This window comes from Haliotis rubra, unplaced genomic scaffold (genome assembly GCF_003918875.1).
Source record: "Haliotis rubra isolate DU_JTF1 unplaced genomic scaffold, ASM391887v1 Scf1113, whole genome shotgun sequence".
Lineage (NCBI taxonomy): Eukaryota > Metazoa > Mollusca > Gastropoda > Lepetellida > Haliotidae > Haliotis > Haliotis rubra.
The window spans coordinates 1-18,621 of NW_025765019.1; the positions used below are offsets into that span (position 1 = coordinate 1).

The 18,621-nt window shown below is 43.8% G+C and overlaps 1 protein-coding gene across 1 annotated transcript; it reads right to left on the reverse strand.

The window, feature by feature from the left end:
- Positions 1 to 16,140: 16,140 nt before the first annotated feature.
- Positions 16,141 to 17,846, reverse strand: LOC124288764 (F-box/LRR-repeat protein 14-like). The gene has a single exon (XM_046725297.1). It carries the CDS (start codon positions 17,807 to 17,809, stop codon positions 16,604 to 16,606), a length of 1,206 nt encoding a protein of 401 aa, XP_046581253.1. The 5' UTR covers positions 17,810 to 17,846; the 3' UTR covers positions 16,141 to 16,603.
- Between the last annotated feature and the right edge of the window lie 775 nt (positions 17,847 to 18,621).

Genomic DNA, 18,621 nt, shown 5'->3' on the forward strand with positions numbered 1-18,621 from the left:
TGCAATATAACGGCGGTCGGTATACAACCAGAATCTGTGGTGCAATATATCGGTGGTAGGTATATAACCGAGTCTCTGGTGCAATATAACGGCGGTCGGTATATAACCGAGTCTCTGGTGCAATATAACGGCACTCGGTATATAACCGAAACTGTGGTGCAATATATCGGCGGTAGGTGCAATATAACCGACCGATTCCTGGTGCAATATAACGGCGGTCGGTATATAACCTAGTCTCTGGTGCAATATAACGGCGGTCGGTACATAACCGAGTATCTGGTGCAATATAACGTTGATGGCTATATAACCGAATCTGTGGTGCAATATAACGGCGGTCGGTATATAACCGAATCGGTTGGTGCAATATAACGGCGGTCGGTATATAAACCGAATCTGTGGTGCAATATAACGGTGGTAGGTATATAACCGAATCTGTGGTGAAATATAACAGCGGTAGGTATATAACCGAGTCTCTGGTGCAATATAACGGCGGTCGGTATATAACCGAATCTGTAGTGCAATATAACGGCGGTCGGTATACAACCGAATCGGTGGTGCAATATAACGACGGTCGGTATACAAACGAATCTGTGGTGCAATAAAACGGCGGTCGGTATATAACCGAATCGGTGGTGCAATATAACGGCGGTCGGTATACAACCGAATCTGTGGTGCAATATAACGGCGGTCGGTATATAACCGAATCTGTGGTGCAATATAACGGCGGTGGGTATATAACCGAAACTGTGGTGCAATATAAGGACGGTCGGTATATAACCGAATCTGTGGTGCAATATAACGGCGGTCGGTATACAACCGAATCTGTGGTGCAATATAACGGCGGTCGGTATATAACCGAATCTGTGGTGCAATATAAAGGCGATGGGCATATAACCGAATCTGTGGTGCAATATAACGGCGGTCGGTATACAACCGAATCTGTGGTGCATTATAACGGCGGTCGATATACAACCGAGTCTCTGGTGCAATATAACGACGGTAGGTATATAACCGAATCTGTGGTGCAATATAACGGCGGTAGGTATATAACCGAGTTTCTGATGCAATATAACGGCGGTCGGTATATAACCGAATCTGTGCTGCAATATAACGGCACTCGGTATATAACCGAATCTGGGGGGCAATATAACGGCGGTAGGTATATAACCGAGTCTCTTGTGCAATATAACGGCGGTCGGTATATAACCGAGTCTCTGGTGCAATATAACGGTGGTAGGTATATAACCGAATCTGTGGTGCAATATAACGGCGGTCGGTATGTAACCGAGTCTCTGGTGCAATATAACGGCGGTCAGTATATAACCGAATCTGTGGTGCAATATAACGGTGGTCGGTATATAACCGAGTTTCTGGTGCAATATAACGGTGGTCGGTATACAACCGAATTTGTGGTGCAATATAACGGCGATGGGTATATAACCGAATCTGTGGTGCAATATAACGGCGGTGGGTATATAACCGAATCTCTGGTGCAATATAACGGCGATGGGTATATAACCGAATCTGTGGTGGAATATAACGGCGGTCGGTATATAACCGAATCTGTGGTGCAATATATCGGCTATAGGTATATAACCGACACAGTCCCTGGTGCAATATAACGGCGGTCGGTATATAACCGAGTCTCTGGTGCAATATAACGACGGTAGGTATATAACCGAATCTGTGGTACAATATAACGGCGGTAGGTATATAACCGAGTTTCTGGTGCGATAGAACGGCGGTTGGTATATAACCGAAACTGTGGTGCAATATAAGGACGGTCGGTATATAACCGAATCTGTGGTGCAATATAACGGTGGTCGGTATACAACCGAATCTGTGGTGCAATATAACGGCGGTCGGTATATAACCGAATCTGTGGTGCAATATAAAGGCGATGGGCATATAACCGAATCTGTGGTGCAATATAACGGCGGTCGGTATACAACCGAATCTGTGGTGCATTATAACGGCGGTCGATATACAACCGAATCTGTGGTGCAATATAACGGCGGTCTGTATATAACCAAATCGGTGGTGCAATATAACGACGGTGGGTAACTATCAACCGAATCTGTGATGCAATATAACGGCGGTCGGTATATAACCGAATCTGTGGTGCAATATAACGGCGATGGGCATATGACCGAATCTGTGGTGCAATATAACGGCGGTGGGTAACTATAAACCGTATCTGTGGTGCAATATAACGGCGGTAGGTATATAACCGAATCTGTGGTGCAATATATCGGTGGTAGGTATATAACCGAGTCTCTGGTGCAATATAACGGCGGTCGGTATATAACCGAGTCTCTGGTGCAATATAACAGCACTCGGTATATAACCGAAACTGTGGTGCAATATATCGGCGGTAGGTATATAACCGACCGATTCCCTGGTGCAATATAACGGCGGTCGGTATATAACCTAGTCTCTGGTGCAATATAACGGCGGTCGGTACATAACCGAGTATCTGGTGCAATATAACGTTGATGGGTATATAACCGAATCTGTGGTGCAATATAACGGCGGTCGGTATATAACCGAATCGGTTGTGCAATATAACGGCGGTGGGTATATAAACCGAATCTGTGGTGCAATATAACGGCGGTAGGTATATAACCGAATCTGTGGTGCAATATAACAGCGGTAGGTATATAACCGAGTCTCTGGTGCAATATAACGGCGGTCGGTATATAACCGAATCTGTGGTGCAATATAACGGCGGTCGGTATACAACCGAATCGGTGGTGCAATATAACGGCGGTCGGTATACAACCGAATCTGTGGTGCAATAAAACGGCGGTCGGTATATAACCGAATCTGTGGTGCAATATAACGGCGGTCGGTATATAACCGAATCTGTGGTGCAATATAACGGCGGTCGGTATATAACCGAATCTGTGGTGCAATATAACGGCGGTCGGTATATAACCGAGTCTCTGGTGCAATATAACGACGGTAGGTATATAACCGAATCTGTGGTGCAATATAACGGCGGTCGGTATATAACCGAGTTTCTGGTGCAATATAACGGCGGTCGGTATATAACCGAATCTGTGCTGCAATATAACGGCACTCGGTATATAACCGAATCTGGGGGGCAATATAACGGCGGTCGGTATATAACCGAGTCTCTTGTGCAATATAACGGCGGTCGGTATATAACCGAGTCTCTGGTGCAATATAACGGTGGTAGGTATATAACCGAATCTGTGGTGCAATATAACGGCGGTCGGTATATAACCGAGTCTCTGGTGCAATATAACGGCGGTCGGTATATAACCGAATCTGTGGTGCAATATAACGGTGGTCGGTATATAACCGAGTTTCTGGTGCAATATAACGGTGGTCGGTATACAACCGAATTTGTGGTGCAATATAACGGCGATGGGTATATAACCGAATCTGTGGTGCAATATAACGGCGGTGGGTATATAACCGAATCTCTGGTGCAATATAACGGCGATGGGTATATAACCGAATCTGTGGTGGAATATAACGGCGGTCGGTATATAACCGAATCTGTGGTGCAATATATCGGCTATAGGTATATAACCGACACAGTCCCTGGTGCAATATAACGGCGGTCGGTATATAACCGAGTCTCTGGTGCAATATAACGACGGTAGGTATATAACCGAATCTGTGGTACAATATAACGGCGGTAGGTATATAACCGAGTCTCTGGGTGCAATATAACGGCGGTCGGTATATAACCGAATCTGTGGTGCAATATAACGACGGTCGGTATATAACCGAATCTGTGGTGCAATATAACGGTGGTCGGTATACAACCGAATCTGTGGTGCAATATAACGGCGGTCGGTATATAACCGAATCTGTGGTGCAATATAACGGCGATGGGCATATAACCGAATCTGTGGTGCAATATAACGGCGGTCGGTATACAACCGAATCTGTGGTGCATTATAACGGCGGTCGATATACAACCGAATCTGTGGTGCAATATAACGGCGGTCTGTATATAACCAAATCGGTGGTGCAATATAACGACGGTGGGTAACTATCAACCGAATCTGTGATGCAATATAACGGCGGTCGGTATATAACCGAATCTGTGGTGCAATATAACGGCGATGGGCATATGACCGAATCTGTGGTGCAATATAACGGCGGTGGGTAACTATAAACCGAATCTGTGGTGCAATATAACGGCTGTGGCAATATAACGGAGGTATATAACCGAATCTGTGGTGCAATATAACGGCGGTCGGTATATAACCGGTGGTGTAGGTATATAACCGAGTCTCTGGTGCAATATAACGGCGGTCGGTATATAACCGAGTCTCTGGTGCAATATAACAGCACTCGGTATATAACCGAAACTGTGGTGCAATATATCGGCGGTAGGTATATAACCGACCGATTCCCTGGTGCAATATAACGGCGGTCGGTATATAACCGAGTCTCTGGTGCAATATAACGGCGGTCGGTACATAACCGAGTATCTGGTGCAATATAACGTTGATGGGTATATAACCGAATCTGTGGTGCAATATAACGGCGGTCGGTATATAACCGAATCGGTTGTGCAATATAACGGCGGTGGGTATATAAACCGAATCTGTGGTGCAATATAACGGTGGTAGGTATATAACCGAATCTGTGGTGAAATATAACGGCGGTAGGTATATAACCGAGTCTCTGGTGCAATATAACGGCGGTCGGTATATAACCGAATCTGTGGTGCAATATAACGGCGGTCGGTATATAACCGAATCGGTGGTGCAATATAACGACGGTCGGTATACAACCGAATCTGTGGTGCAATAAAACGGCGGTCGGTATATAACCGAATCTGTGGTGCAATATAACGGCGGTCGGTATACAACCGAATCTGTGGTGCAATATAACGGCGGTCGGTATATAACCGAATCTGTGGTGCAATATAACGGCGGTGGGTATATAACCGAATCTGTGGTGCAATATAAGGACGGTCGGTATATAACCGAATCTGTGGTGCAATATAACGGTGGTCGGTATACAACCGAATCTGTGGTGCAATATAACGGCGGTCGGTATATAACCGAATCTGTGGTGCAATATAACGGCGATGGGCATATAACCGAATCTGTGGTGCAATATAACGGCGGTCGGTATACAACCGAAGTCTGTGGTGCATTATAACGGCGGTCGATATACAACCGAATCTGTGGTGCAATATAACGGCGGTCGGTATATAACCAAATCGGTGGTGCAATATAACGGTGGTCGGTATATAACCGAATCTGTGGTGCAATATAACGGCGGTCGGTATATAACCGAATCTGTGGTGCAATATAACGGCGGCGATGTATATATGACCGAATCTGTGGTGCAATATAACGGCGGTCGGTATACAACCGAATCTGTGGTGCAATATAACGGCGGTCGGTATACTATAAACCGAATCTGTGGTGCAATATAACGGCGGTCGGTATATAACCGAATCTGTGGTGCAATATAACGGCGGTCGGTATATAACCGAATCTGTGGTGCAATATAACGGCGGTCGGTATATAACCGAATCTGTGGTGCAATATAACGGCGGTAGGTATATAACCGAATCTGTGGTGCAATATAACGGCGGTCGGTATATAACCGAGTCTCTGGTGCAATATAACGGCGGTCGGTATATAACCGAATCTGTGGTGCAATATAACTGGTCGGTATATAACCGAATCTGTGGTGCAATATAACGGCGGTCGGTATATAACCGAGTCTGTGGTGCAATATAACGGCGGTCGGTATATAAACCGAATCTGTGGTGCAATATAACGGCGGTCGGTATATAACCGAGTCTGTGGTGCAATATAACGGCGGTCGGTATATAACCGAATCTGTGGTGCAATATAACGGCGGTCGGTATATAACCGAATCTGTGGTGCAATATAACGGCGGTCGGTATATAACCGAATCTGTGGTGCAATATAACGGCGGTCGGTATATAACCGAATCTGTGGTGCAATATAACGGCGGTCGGTATATAACCGAATCGGTGGTGCAATATAACGGCGGTCGGTATACAACCGAATCTGTGGTGCAATATAACGGCGGTCGGTATATAACCGAATCTGTGGTGCAATATAACGGCGGTCGGTATATAACCGAATCTGTGGTGCAATATAACGGCGGTCGGTATATAACCGAATCTGTGGTGCAATATAACGGCGGTCGGTATATAACCGAATCTCTGGTGCAATATAACGACGGTAGGTATATAACCGAATCTGTGGTGCAATATAACGGCGGTAGGTATATAACCGAGTTTCTGGTGCAATATAACGGCGGTGGGTATATAACCGAATCTGTGCTGCAATATAACGGCACTCGGTATATAACCGAATCTGGGTGCAATATAACGGCGGTAGGTATATAACCGAGTCTCTTGTGCAATATAACGGCGGTCGGTATATAACCGAGTCTCTGGTGCAATATAACGGTGGTAGGTATATAACCGAATCTGTGGTGCAATATAACGGCGGTCGGTATATAACCGAGTCTCTGGTGCAATATAACGGCGGTCAGTATATAACCGAATCTGTGGTGCAATATAACGGTGGTCGGTATATAACCGAGTTTCTGGTGCAATATAACGGTGGTCGGTATACAACCGAATTTGTGGTGCAATATAACGGCGATGGGTATATAACCGAATCTGTGGTGCAATATAACGGCGGTGGGTATATAACCGAATCTCTGGTGCAATATAACGGCGATGGGTATATAACCGAATCTGTGGTGGAATATAACGGCGGTCGGTATATAACCGAATCTGTGGTGCAATATAACGGCGGTAGGTATATAACCGAAGTTTCTGGTGCAATATAACGGCGGTCGGTATATTACCGAATCTGTGGTGCAATATAACGGCGGTCTGTATATAACCGAATCGGTGGTGCAATATAACGACGGTCTGTATATAACCGAGTCTGTGGTGCAATACAAAACTGCGGTCGGTATACAACCGAATCTGTGGTGCAATATATCGGCTATAGGTATATAACCGACACAGTCCCTGGTGCAATATAACGGCGGTCGGTATATAACAGAGTCTCTGGTGCAATATAACGGCGGTCGGTATATAACCGAATCTGTGGTGCAATATAACGGCGGTCGGTATACAACCGAATCTGTGGTGCAATATAACGGCGGTGGGTATATAACCGAATCTGTGGTGCAATATAACGGCGGTCGGTATATAACCGAATCTGTTGTGCAATATAACGGCGGTCGGTATATAACCGAATCTGTGGTGCAATATAACGGCGGTCGGTATATAACCGAATCTGTGGTGCAATATAACGGCGGTGGGTATATAACCGAATCTGTGGTGCAATATAACGGCGGTGGGTATATAACTGAATCTGTGGTGCAATATAACGGCGGGTGGGTATATAACTGAATCTGTGGTGCAATATAACGGTGGTAGGTATATAACTGAATCTGTGGTGCAATATAACGGCGGTCGGTATATAACCGAAGTCTCTGGTGCAATATAACGGCGATGGGTATATAACCGAATCTCTGTGCAATATAACGGCGGTCGGTATATAACCGAATCTGTGGTGCAATATAACGGCGGTCGGTATATAACCCGAATCTCTGGTGCAATATAACGGCGGTAGGTATATAACCGAATCTGTGGTGCAATATAACGGCGGTAGGTATATAACCGAAATTTCTGGTGCAATATATAACGGCGGTCGGTATATAACCGAATCTGTGGTGCAATATATCGGCGGCGGTATATAACCGACACAGTCCTGGTGCAATATAACGGCGGTCGGTATATAACAGAGTCTCTGGTGCAATATAACGGCGGTCGGTATATAACCGAATCTGTCGTAATATATAACGGCGGTCGGTATACAACCGAATCTGTGGTTCAATATAACGGCGGTCGGTATACAACCGAATCTGTGGTGCAATATAACGGCGGTGGGTATATAACCGAATCGGTTGTGCAATATAACGGCGGTCGGTATATAACCGAATCTGTGGTGCAATATAACGGCGGTCGGTATATAACCGAATCTGTGGTGCAATATAACGGCGGTCGGTATACAACCGAAGTGTGTGGTGCAATATAACGGCGGTGGGTATATAACTGAATCTGTGGTGCAATATAACGGTGGTGGGTATATAACTGAATCTGTGGTGCAATATAACGGCGGTAGGTATATAACCGAATCTGTGGTGCAATATAACGGCGATGGGTATATAACCGAATCTGTGGTGCAATATAACGGCGGTGGGTATATAACTGAATCTGTGGTGCAATATAACGGCGCGGTGGGTATATAACCGAGTCTCTGGTGCAATATAACGGCGGTGGGTATATAACTGGAATCTGTGGTGCAATATAACGGCGGTCGGTATATAACCGAATCTGTGGTGCAATATAACGGCGGTCGGTATATAACCTAATCTGTGGTTCAATATATCGGCGATAGGTATATAACCGACAGAGTCCCTGGTGCAATATAACGGCAGTCGGTATATAACCGAGTCTCTGGTGCAATATAACGGCGGTAGGTATATAACCGAATCTGTCGTGCAATATAACGGCGGTCGGTATATAACCGAGTCTCTGGTGCAATATAACGGCTGTTGGTATATAACCGAATCTGTGGTGCAATATAACGGCGGTCAGTATACAACCCAATCTGGTGCAATATAACGGCGGTGGGTAACTATGCAACCGAATCTGTGGTGCAATATAACGGCGGTTGGTAATATAACCGAATCTGTGCTGCAGACGTAATACTGACGCTGGTGTACTTACTGAAGCATATTCTGAGATGCAGCTGTACTACTGACACAGGTGTACTTACTGAAACAAATTCTGTGATGCAGGTGTATTACTGCACTGGAGTACTTACTGAAGCATATTCTGAGATACTGGTGCATTACTGATGCAGGTGTACTTACTGAAGCATATTCTGAGATGCAGGTGTATTACTGACGCTGGTGTACTTACTGAAGCATATTCTGAGATGCAGGTGTATTACTGACGCAGGTGTACTTACTGAAGCATATTCTGAGATGCAGGTGTATTGCTGCACTGGAGTACTTACTGAAGCATATTCTGAGATACTGGTGCATTACTGACGCAGGTGTACATACTGAAACATGTTCTGAGATGCAGGTGTATTACTGAAGCAGGTGTACTTACTGAAGCATGTTCTGAGATGCAGGTGTATTACTGAAGCAGGTGTACTTACTGAAGCATATTCTGAGATGCAGGTATATTACTGGTGCTGGTGTACTTACTGAAGCATAGTTTGAGGGGCAGGTGTATTACTGATGCAGGTGTACTTACTGAAGCACGTTCTGAGATGCAGGTGTATTACTGACGCAGGTGTACTTACTGAAGCATATTCTGAGATGCAGGTGTATTAGTGATGCAGGTGTACTCACTGAAGCATGTTCTGAGATACTGGTGCATTACTGACACAGGTGTACTTACTGAAGCATGTTCTGAGGAGCAGGTGTATTACTGACGCTGGTGTACTTACTGAAGCATGTTCTGAGGAGCAGGTGTATTTACTGAAAAGAGTAATTACTACTCCAGGTGTATTATTTTGTACCTGTATCATAACTGATTCATGAGTATTTCCAGATTAAGGTGTATTTAGTGAAGCAGGTATATGACATGATACAGGTGTATGTATTGATAATGTACTGACGCATGTGCACTTTCCTGATTCACCTGCATTCATTGATGCAGGGTGTATCTCCTCACTTCTGGTGTAAGAAAAGATGCAGCTGTCCACTATATGTAATGCAGAACATCTGTACTGTATACCAAACTATGAGACAATATACTGTCTACACTGAGCTTGTCATGTTCATCACACTCTCAGTGTAACAATATACCGATCAGACAAAGCCTAGAAAAATCTCTGTAGGTCACTATGTACCGATTATATACAGTCAACCGGCTATGTCTCTCTCGTTTTATGTACCAACAACTGTAGGTGTTCAATTGCTCAAGGCATGTTGATACCAACCATAACAACAAAGGTATGACTGACAGGTGTGTACCATGATACCAGAAGAGTTGACAGGTGTGTACCATGGTGCCAGAACAGTTGACAGATGTGTACCATGGTGCCAGAACAGTTGACAGATGTGTACCATGGTGCCAGAACAGTTGACAGGTGTGTACCATGGTGCCAGAACAGTTGACAGGTGTGTACCATGGTGCCAGAACAGTTGACAGGTGTGTACCATAGTGCCAGAACAGTTGACAGGTGTGTACCATGGTGCCAGAACAGTTGACAGGTGTGTACCATGGTGCCAGAACAGTTGACAGGTGTGTACCATGGTGCCAGAACAGTTGACAGGTGTGTACCATAGTGCCAGAACAGTTGACAGGTGTGAACCATTGTGCCAGAACAGTTGATAGGTTAGAGCGTCCGCACGGAGAGCGGAAGGTCGCGGGTTCGATCCCTGACCGTGTCATACCAAAACACGATAAAATATGGTACCTTTTGGTCCCTGCCTGGCGCTTGGCAATAATGGGTACAACAAGGACTGGTCAGCTCGGAGTCAGTATAATGTGTCTGAGTGGGGTATTCATGCTTCACTGCGGCCTGGTATCTCAGTGGGCTGGCACTATAAAACCAGCTTCAGTCTGGGCTAGTACAAGCAGCCGCACATACACATGCATGCACGTCGTCATATGAGCGAAATATTCTCAAACACGACGTTAAACCCAATTTCACCTCACCTCATTCCATTAAATCATGTACCAAACATATCTTTTGCAGGCTATCTTACAATAGATAGTGGGTTATGTCAAAAACATGTCATGTCATGTATCATCAGACCTGACATCATGTATCACTACAGATGTGATGTACCATCAATAGGACATCATGTATCACTACACATGTGATGTCATGTACCATCAAATCTGACATTATGTATCACTACACATGTGAGGTACCATCAGACCTGACATTATGTATCACTACACATGTGATGTACCATCAGACCCGACTTTATGTATCACTACACATGTGATGTACCATCAGACCCGACATTATGTATCACTACACATGTGATGTACCATCAGACCTGACATTATGTATCACTACACATGTGATGTACCATCAGACCTGACATTATGCATCACTACACGTGATGTCATGTATCATCAGACCCGACTTTATGTATCACTACACATGTGATGTACCATCAGACCTGACATTATGTATCACTACACATGTGATGTACCATCAGACCTGACATTAAGTATCACTACACATGTGATGTACCATCAGACCTGACATTATGTATCACTACACATGTGATGTACCATCAGACCTGACATTATGTATCACTACACATGTGATGTACCATCAGACCTGCAATTATGCATCACTACACGTGATGTCATGTATCATCAGACCTGACATTATGTATCACTACACATGTGATGTACCATCAGACCTGACATTATGCATCACTACACGTGATGTCATGTATCATCAGACCTGACATTAAGAATCACTACACATGTGATGTACCATCACACCTGACATTATGTATCACTACACATGTGATGTACCATCAGACCTGACATTATGTACCACTACAGATGTGATGTACCATCAGACCTGACATTATGTACCACTACACGTGATGTCATGTATCATCAGACCTGACATTAAGTATCACTACACATGTGATGTCATGCATCAATACATACAATCGTCAAGACGTCTAATACACACATCTGATTGAGAGCCAATCTGTCAATGCACAGTCATGAACAATAACACCAGTCTGACACACAGTCATGAACAATAACACTGGCCTGACACAGTCATGAGCAATATCACCTGTATGACACAGTCATGTGCAATAACACCAGCCTGACACACAGTCATGAACAATAACACCGGCCTGACACAGTAATGAGCAATATCACCTGAATGACAGTCATGTGCAATAACACCAGCCTGACTGACTGAGTTTGGTTTTACGCCGCTTTTAGCAATATTCCAGCAACATCACGGCGGGGGACACCAGAAATGGGCTTCACACATTGTACCCATGTGGGGATTCGAACCCGGGTCTTCGGCGTGACGAGCGGACGCTTTAACCACTAGGCTACCCCACCGCCCCTACCAGCCTGACACAGTCATGAACAATATCACCTGTATGACAGTCATGAACAATAACACCTGCCTGACACACAGTCATCAACAATAATCACCAGTCTGACACACAGTCATGAACAATAACACCTGTCTGACACAGTCACAAACAATAAACACAAGCCTGACAGTCATGAACAATAGCACCAGCCTGAGACAGTCATGAAGAATAAACACCAGCCTGACACAGTCATGAACAATAACACCAGCCTGACAGTCATGAACAATAACACCGGCCTGACACACAGTCATGAACAATATCACCTGTCTGACACACAGCCATGAACAATAACACCAGCCTGACACAGTCATGAACAATAACATCTGCCTGACACACAGTCATGAACAATATCACCTGTCTGACACACAGCCATGAACAATAACACCAGCCTGACACAGTCATGAACAATAACACCAGCCTGACAGTCATGAACAATAACACCAACCTGACAGTCATGAACAATAAACACCAGCCTGACACACAGTCATGAACAATATCACCTGTCTGACAGTCATGAACAATAATACCAGCCTGACAGTCATGAACTATAACACCTCTCTGACAGTCATGAACAATAACACCTGCCTGACACACAGTCATGAACAATATCACGTGTCTGACACACAGCCATGAAAAATAACACCAGCCTGACACACAGCCATGAACAATAACACCAGCCTGACACAGTCATGAACAATAACACCAGCCTGACAGTCATGAACAATAACATCTGCCTGACACACAGTCATGAACAATATCACCTGTCTGACACACAGCCATGAACAATAACACCAGCCTGACACAGTCATGAACAATAACACCAGCCTGACAGTCATGAACAATAACACTAACCTGACAGTCATGAACAATAAACACCAGCCTGACACACAGTCATGAACAATATCACCTGTCTGACACAGTCATGAACAATAATACCAGCCTGACAGTCATGAACAATAACACCGGCCTGACAGTCATGAACAATAAACACCAGCCTGACAGTCATGAACAATAACACCTGCCTGACACAGTCACGAACAATAACACCAGCCTGACACACAGTCATGAACAATAACACCTCTCTGACAGTCATGAACAATAACATCAGCCTGACACACAGTCATGAACAATATCACCTGTCTGACAGTCATGAACAATAATACCAGCCTGACAGTCATGAACAATAACACCAGCATGACAGTCATGAACAATAACACCTGCCTGACACACAGTCATGAACAATATCACGTGTCTGACACACAGCCATGAACAATAACACCAGCCTGACACACAGCCATGAACAATAACACCAGCCTGACACAGTCATGAACAATAACACCAGCCTGACAGTCATGAACAATAACACTAACCTGACAGTCATGAACAATAAACACCAGCCTGACACACAGTCATGAACAATATCACCTGTCTGACACAGTCATGAACAATAATACCAGCCTGACAGTCATGAACAATAACACCGGCCTGACAGTCATGAACAATAAACACCAGCCTGACAGTCATGAACAATAACACCTGCCTGACACAGTCACGAACAATAACACCAGCCTGACACACAGTCATGAACAATAACACCTCTCTGACAGTCATGAACAATAACATCAGCCTGACACACAGTCATGAACAATATCACCTGTCTGACAGTCATGAACAATAATACCAGCCTGACAGTCATGAACAATAACACCAGCATGACAGTCATGAACAATAACACCTGCCTGACACACAGTCATGAACAATATCACGTGTCTGACACACAGCCATGAACAATAACACCAGCCTGACACACAGCCATGAACAATAACACCAGCCTGACACAGTCATGAACAATAACACCAGCCTGACAGTCATGAACAATAACACCAGCCTGACAGTCATGAACAATAACACCTGCCTGACAGTCATGAACAATAACACCAGCCTGACACACAGTCATGAACAATAACACCAGCCTGACATAGTCATGAACAATAAACACCTGCCTGACACACAGTCATGAACAATAAACACCAGACTGTCACAGTCATGAACAATAACACCAGCCTGACAGTCATGAACAATAAACACCAGCCTGACACAGTCATGAACAATAACACCAGCCTGACACGGTCATGAACAATAACACCAGCCTGACACGGTCAAGAAAAATAAACACCAGCCGGACACAGTCATGAACAATAAAAACCAGCCTGACAGTCATGAACAATAACACCTGCCTGACACAGTCACGAACAATAACACCAGCCTGACACACAGTCATGAACAATAACACCTCTCTGACAGTCATGAACAATAACATCAGCCTGACACAGTCATGAACAATAACACCAGTCTGACACACAGTCAAGAACAAAATCACCTGTCTGACAGTCATGAACAATAACACCTGCCTGACAGTCATGAACAATAACACCAGCCTGACACACAGTCATGAACAATAACACCAGCCTGACACAGTCATGAACAATAAACACCTGCCTGACACACAGTCATGAACAATAAACACCAGACTGTCACAGTCATGAACAATAACACCAGCCTGACAGTCATGAACAATAAACACCAGCCTGACACAGTCATGAACAATAACACCAGCCTGACACGGTCATGAACAATAACACCAGCCTGACACGGTCAAGAAAAATAAACACCAGCCAGACACAGTCATGAACAATAAACATCAACCTGACACACAGGCATGAACAATAACACCAGCCTGACAGTGACGAACACAGATTACACCCACAAGTGTACATGAACGAATACACCTACAAGGCAAATGTGTATATTAACAAATACACCTTCATGGCAGAGGTGTACATTATAAGTTGTTCACTGGTCACGAGGGTACATCAACCCATGGGCCCCGAGGGACCAGTGAACAACGTATTTATCTTACCGAACACCTTAATGTTAATTTTGAATTGTTTGAGGCACGGGTACAAATCTTTTGTAGCCATCGCTAGATTTTGCTGACAAGAAAAACAGACTTAGAGTTAACTCCCTTACTTCGATTTGCATTCGCAAAACATTGGTAATTTCCGTACATCATACGTGATTCAATGTTATTCGAGATAAAGAATTACTACCACGCAGTACCAAATGTTACTTGCTTGTAAGCGGCGTACATTGAAAATAATAGAAGAGCGCTCAGCAGGGCTCCAGATAAGTTTTCAACATCAGGAGTACGTACTCCTTATTTTTTCAATACAGGAGTACTGGAAAACCTTAAGAGTACATTTAGAGTACTGAATGGGATTTAATGAAGTATCAGTAATCTTGTGTTTCGTTTCATATATGCACCCCAACATTGCAATAATCAATAAAACAATACATTTTCAGATAAATGCGTCTATAGAGGATTCTAACACCGTACACCATTGCTGTGGTGCATATCTGCTACGTTTTCTAAATTATTTCCTACCGTATCGTGCTTATTTTATATCCATACATACGCAGATACGACCCTTATCTGGAGCCCTGGCTCAGTCAATCAGAAAGCGACATTTATGTGTGAGGTAAGATAATATAAGTTGTTCAATGGTCACAAGAGGGACATGGGTTCATGTACCCTCTATGTATGTTTGTTAGAGCCCTTTGGGCTCATGGAACATAGACAAACAGAGGGTACATCAACCCATGGGCACCGAGGGACCAGTGAACAATGTATTTATCTTACTGAACACCTAATTTTGAACTGTTTGAAGCACAGGTATTGGATCATAATAAGGAGTACCAGAGTTAGGCAACAGCCCTAACACTACTAACACTAAGTTCCTCAGTTCGGCATTTCCAGGTAACATAGAAAATGTTACTCGCTTGTAAGCGGGGTGCCATTCACAAAACAACATTTATGTGTGAGGTAAGATAGTAACGAATACACCTACATGGCAAAGGTGTACATGAACGAGAATAGGAAACAAACTGAGGACACACATGTAGTTTTGAAATTATTTCATTACAAAATCATATATATATATATATACTTCTGTCAAACATCTTTGGAAGAGTGTAACCCCACGTTCAGCAAATATTACACATCCTTGGGAGTACAGGGACACATTATGAGCAAATTGTCTTTAGCACTTTCAAGTGAGTCCACCTCAATGATTCTAGCACCGCAAGGTGTCGTTCATCTCATGTCACAGCTAACTTCTGACCATTTGAAAACTTCCTGTTTTGATTATGTTCAGGTACAATTTGTTTGAAGCATAGGAATCTTATCATTTCAACATTTGATTAAGATGCCTCAGGCCTTTTGTAATATCCAGACATCTGGGGCGCCACAGACTGGCCTGTAAATGTGGGACATTCCCTGCATTCCAGAAGTACCCTGTCTTCACCAGTCAGTAATAGCCTGAGGCTAGCAGTGTCATAGGTCATGGCATCTGGACACAGGTCATCACCTCTTGTGCCACAGACCTAGATTGAGTGTGTCCAAGCTTGGAAGCTGCATGATCTTCTCCAGGCCTACAGTTGTGATGCGTGTACAACCATACAGGTCTATAGATCGCAAATTGCGCATTTTCTCACCAATTAAACTTAGTCCCCTATCTGTAATTTTCACACACTGTCCAATATTCAGTGTTTTTAATTCTTGTAATGTATTAACAAGACGGTTTATTCCATCGTCACTGATGTTGCAAGCACTTAGGCTCAAATTCCTCAAACTTAGTTGTCCTTGGGAGAGGAAATAGAGTCCTTGATCACCAACTTTGTCACAAAAACTCACATCCAATGATGTTATCCTTGAACCACCTTCCGACAAATAACCTAAACCATTGTCACTGATGTTGTCACAACTTCGCAGATTAAGTTCCCTCAAACTGAGCATTTTGGACAGGTACTTTATACCTGTGTCTGTCACACTGCCACAGAATGAAAGGTTAATAGTCTTGAGAGTTGTCAAGCCTAGACTCACATGTTTCAAAGCTTGGTCAGTTAGTTTCTGGCAGTCCTGTAACCCCAGGTGTTCCAGCTCCGGGTTTCCACACGCGGACTTGTGACACAGTCCTGCTAGATAACCTATACCCTGGTCAGATATGTGGCGGCAGCTTCGTAAATTCAAACTTTTCAATTTTCGTAAACTGACTGCCACAAGCAGAAGTCCTGTGTTGCTCACATTGCAACAGCCACCCAGTTCAAGCACTTCTAAGTTCTTCAAAAACTGTGTGATCCTCCCTAAGCTTGAATCGGTCACTTGTTTGCATAGGCTCAAGTTGAGCACTGTCAGGGAAGCCAGTTCCTGGGCGAAGGCATGGCTGAGTCCGAAATCGGTAATATTGTAACAACCACTAAGATTTAAACTTTCTAGACCGGGTATTCCTAAGACGACATCTCGGAGACTTCGTCTCAAACTAAGCACTTGGACTCGATGAATGCCACGCTTCACAAGGCTTGGAAACAAAGAAGGGTTTGCACGGCGAAGATGTAGCTTCGCTTCAACTTTTCGCCAAACCATGCGGTTATAAGCAGCGTCTCGCCAAGTGGTACATACCTGGGCTACCCGTCCTTTATCTCTTGTGTCCAAATAACTAAATACCATGGCCAATATTTCAGGAAATAGTGCAGAAATGTGTGTTCGAGACCGCTCGCAACGATCCTCCATATTAGTTGAAGCCAGGCTGGGAAGGTCACGTGGTATTAGCAAACAAGCCTTTCGTCTGTTGAGACCGTATCGCTGATTGGTCAGATTTGTCCTTGTCGAAGGCAGACCGCGGTAACAAAACCTGTATAACTCGAGACCCAACAATCTGTATAGTTACTGACTGTCTGTGAATGGCCAAGGGGGATAAATGGATCGCGCTAGTTTTCAGTGGTAATTTACTAGGTCAACGTGAACTGAAATGTTTCGGATATTGTGTTACGATTGATACAAGGGCAGCTGTCAAAACTTGTGAGATAACTTAAAAGTAACCGTTACAGATACAGTATAAACTTTTATATAGTTTGATGAAACATTATTTATTTTTATTATTATTATTGGATATTTATATAGCGCACATATCCACGCACTAGTGCATGCTCAAGGCGCTGATTAGATTCTGAAAGGGCGTGAAATATTGAAATGAATACTTCATTGAAAATTCAAGATCATTGTGATTATAAAATTGTTGTGTATTTTATAATCAAGACATATATTGTTGGTTGTACACGTAAATTATTTACGTATTCTATACGGATAATATAACTTAATATTTGTAAATAGTCTCTCATAACCCCACTAGAGATGGCTCATTTTATGTATTAGTTTTTACGATGTTTTATATGTATTATGTATGAGGTGAGGATCGCAATACACAATCTGTCTCTCTGTCTGTCTAAGTGCACAACATATTATTGCTTTTGTAATAGGAAACTAGTTTTGTTATAATTTACCTTGTGAATAATGCTCAATCTCTCCCCTCCTGATGTGATGCG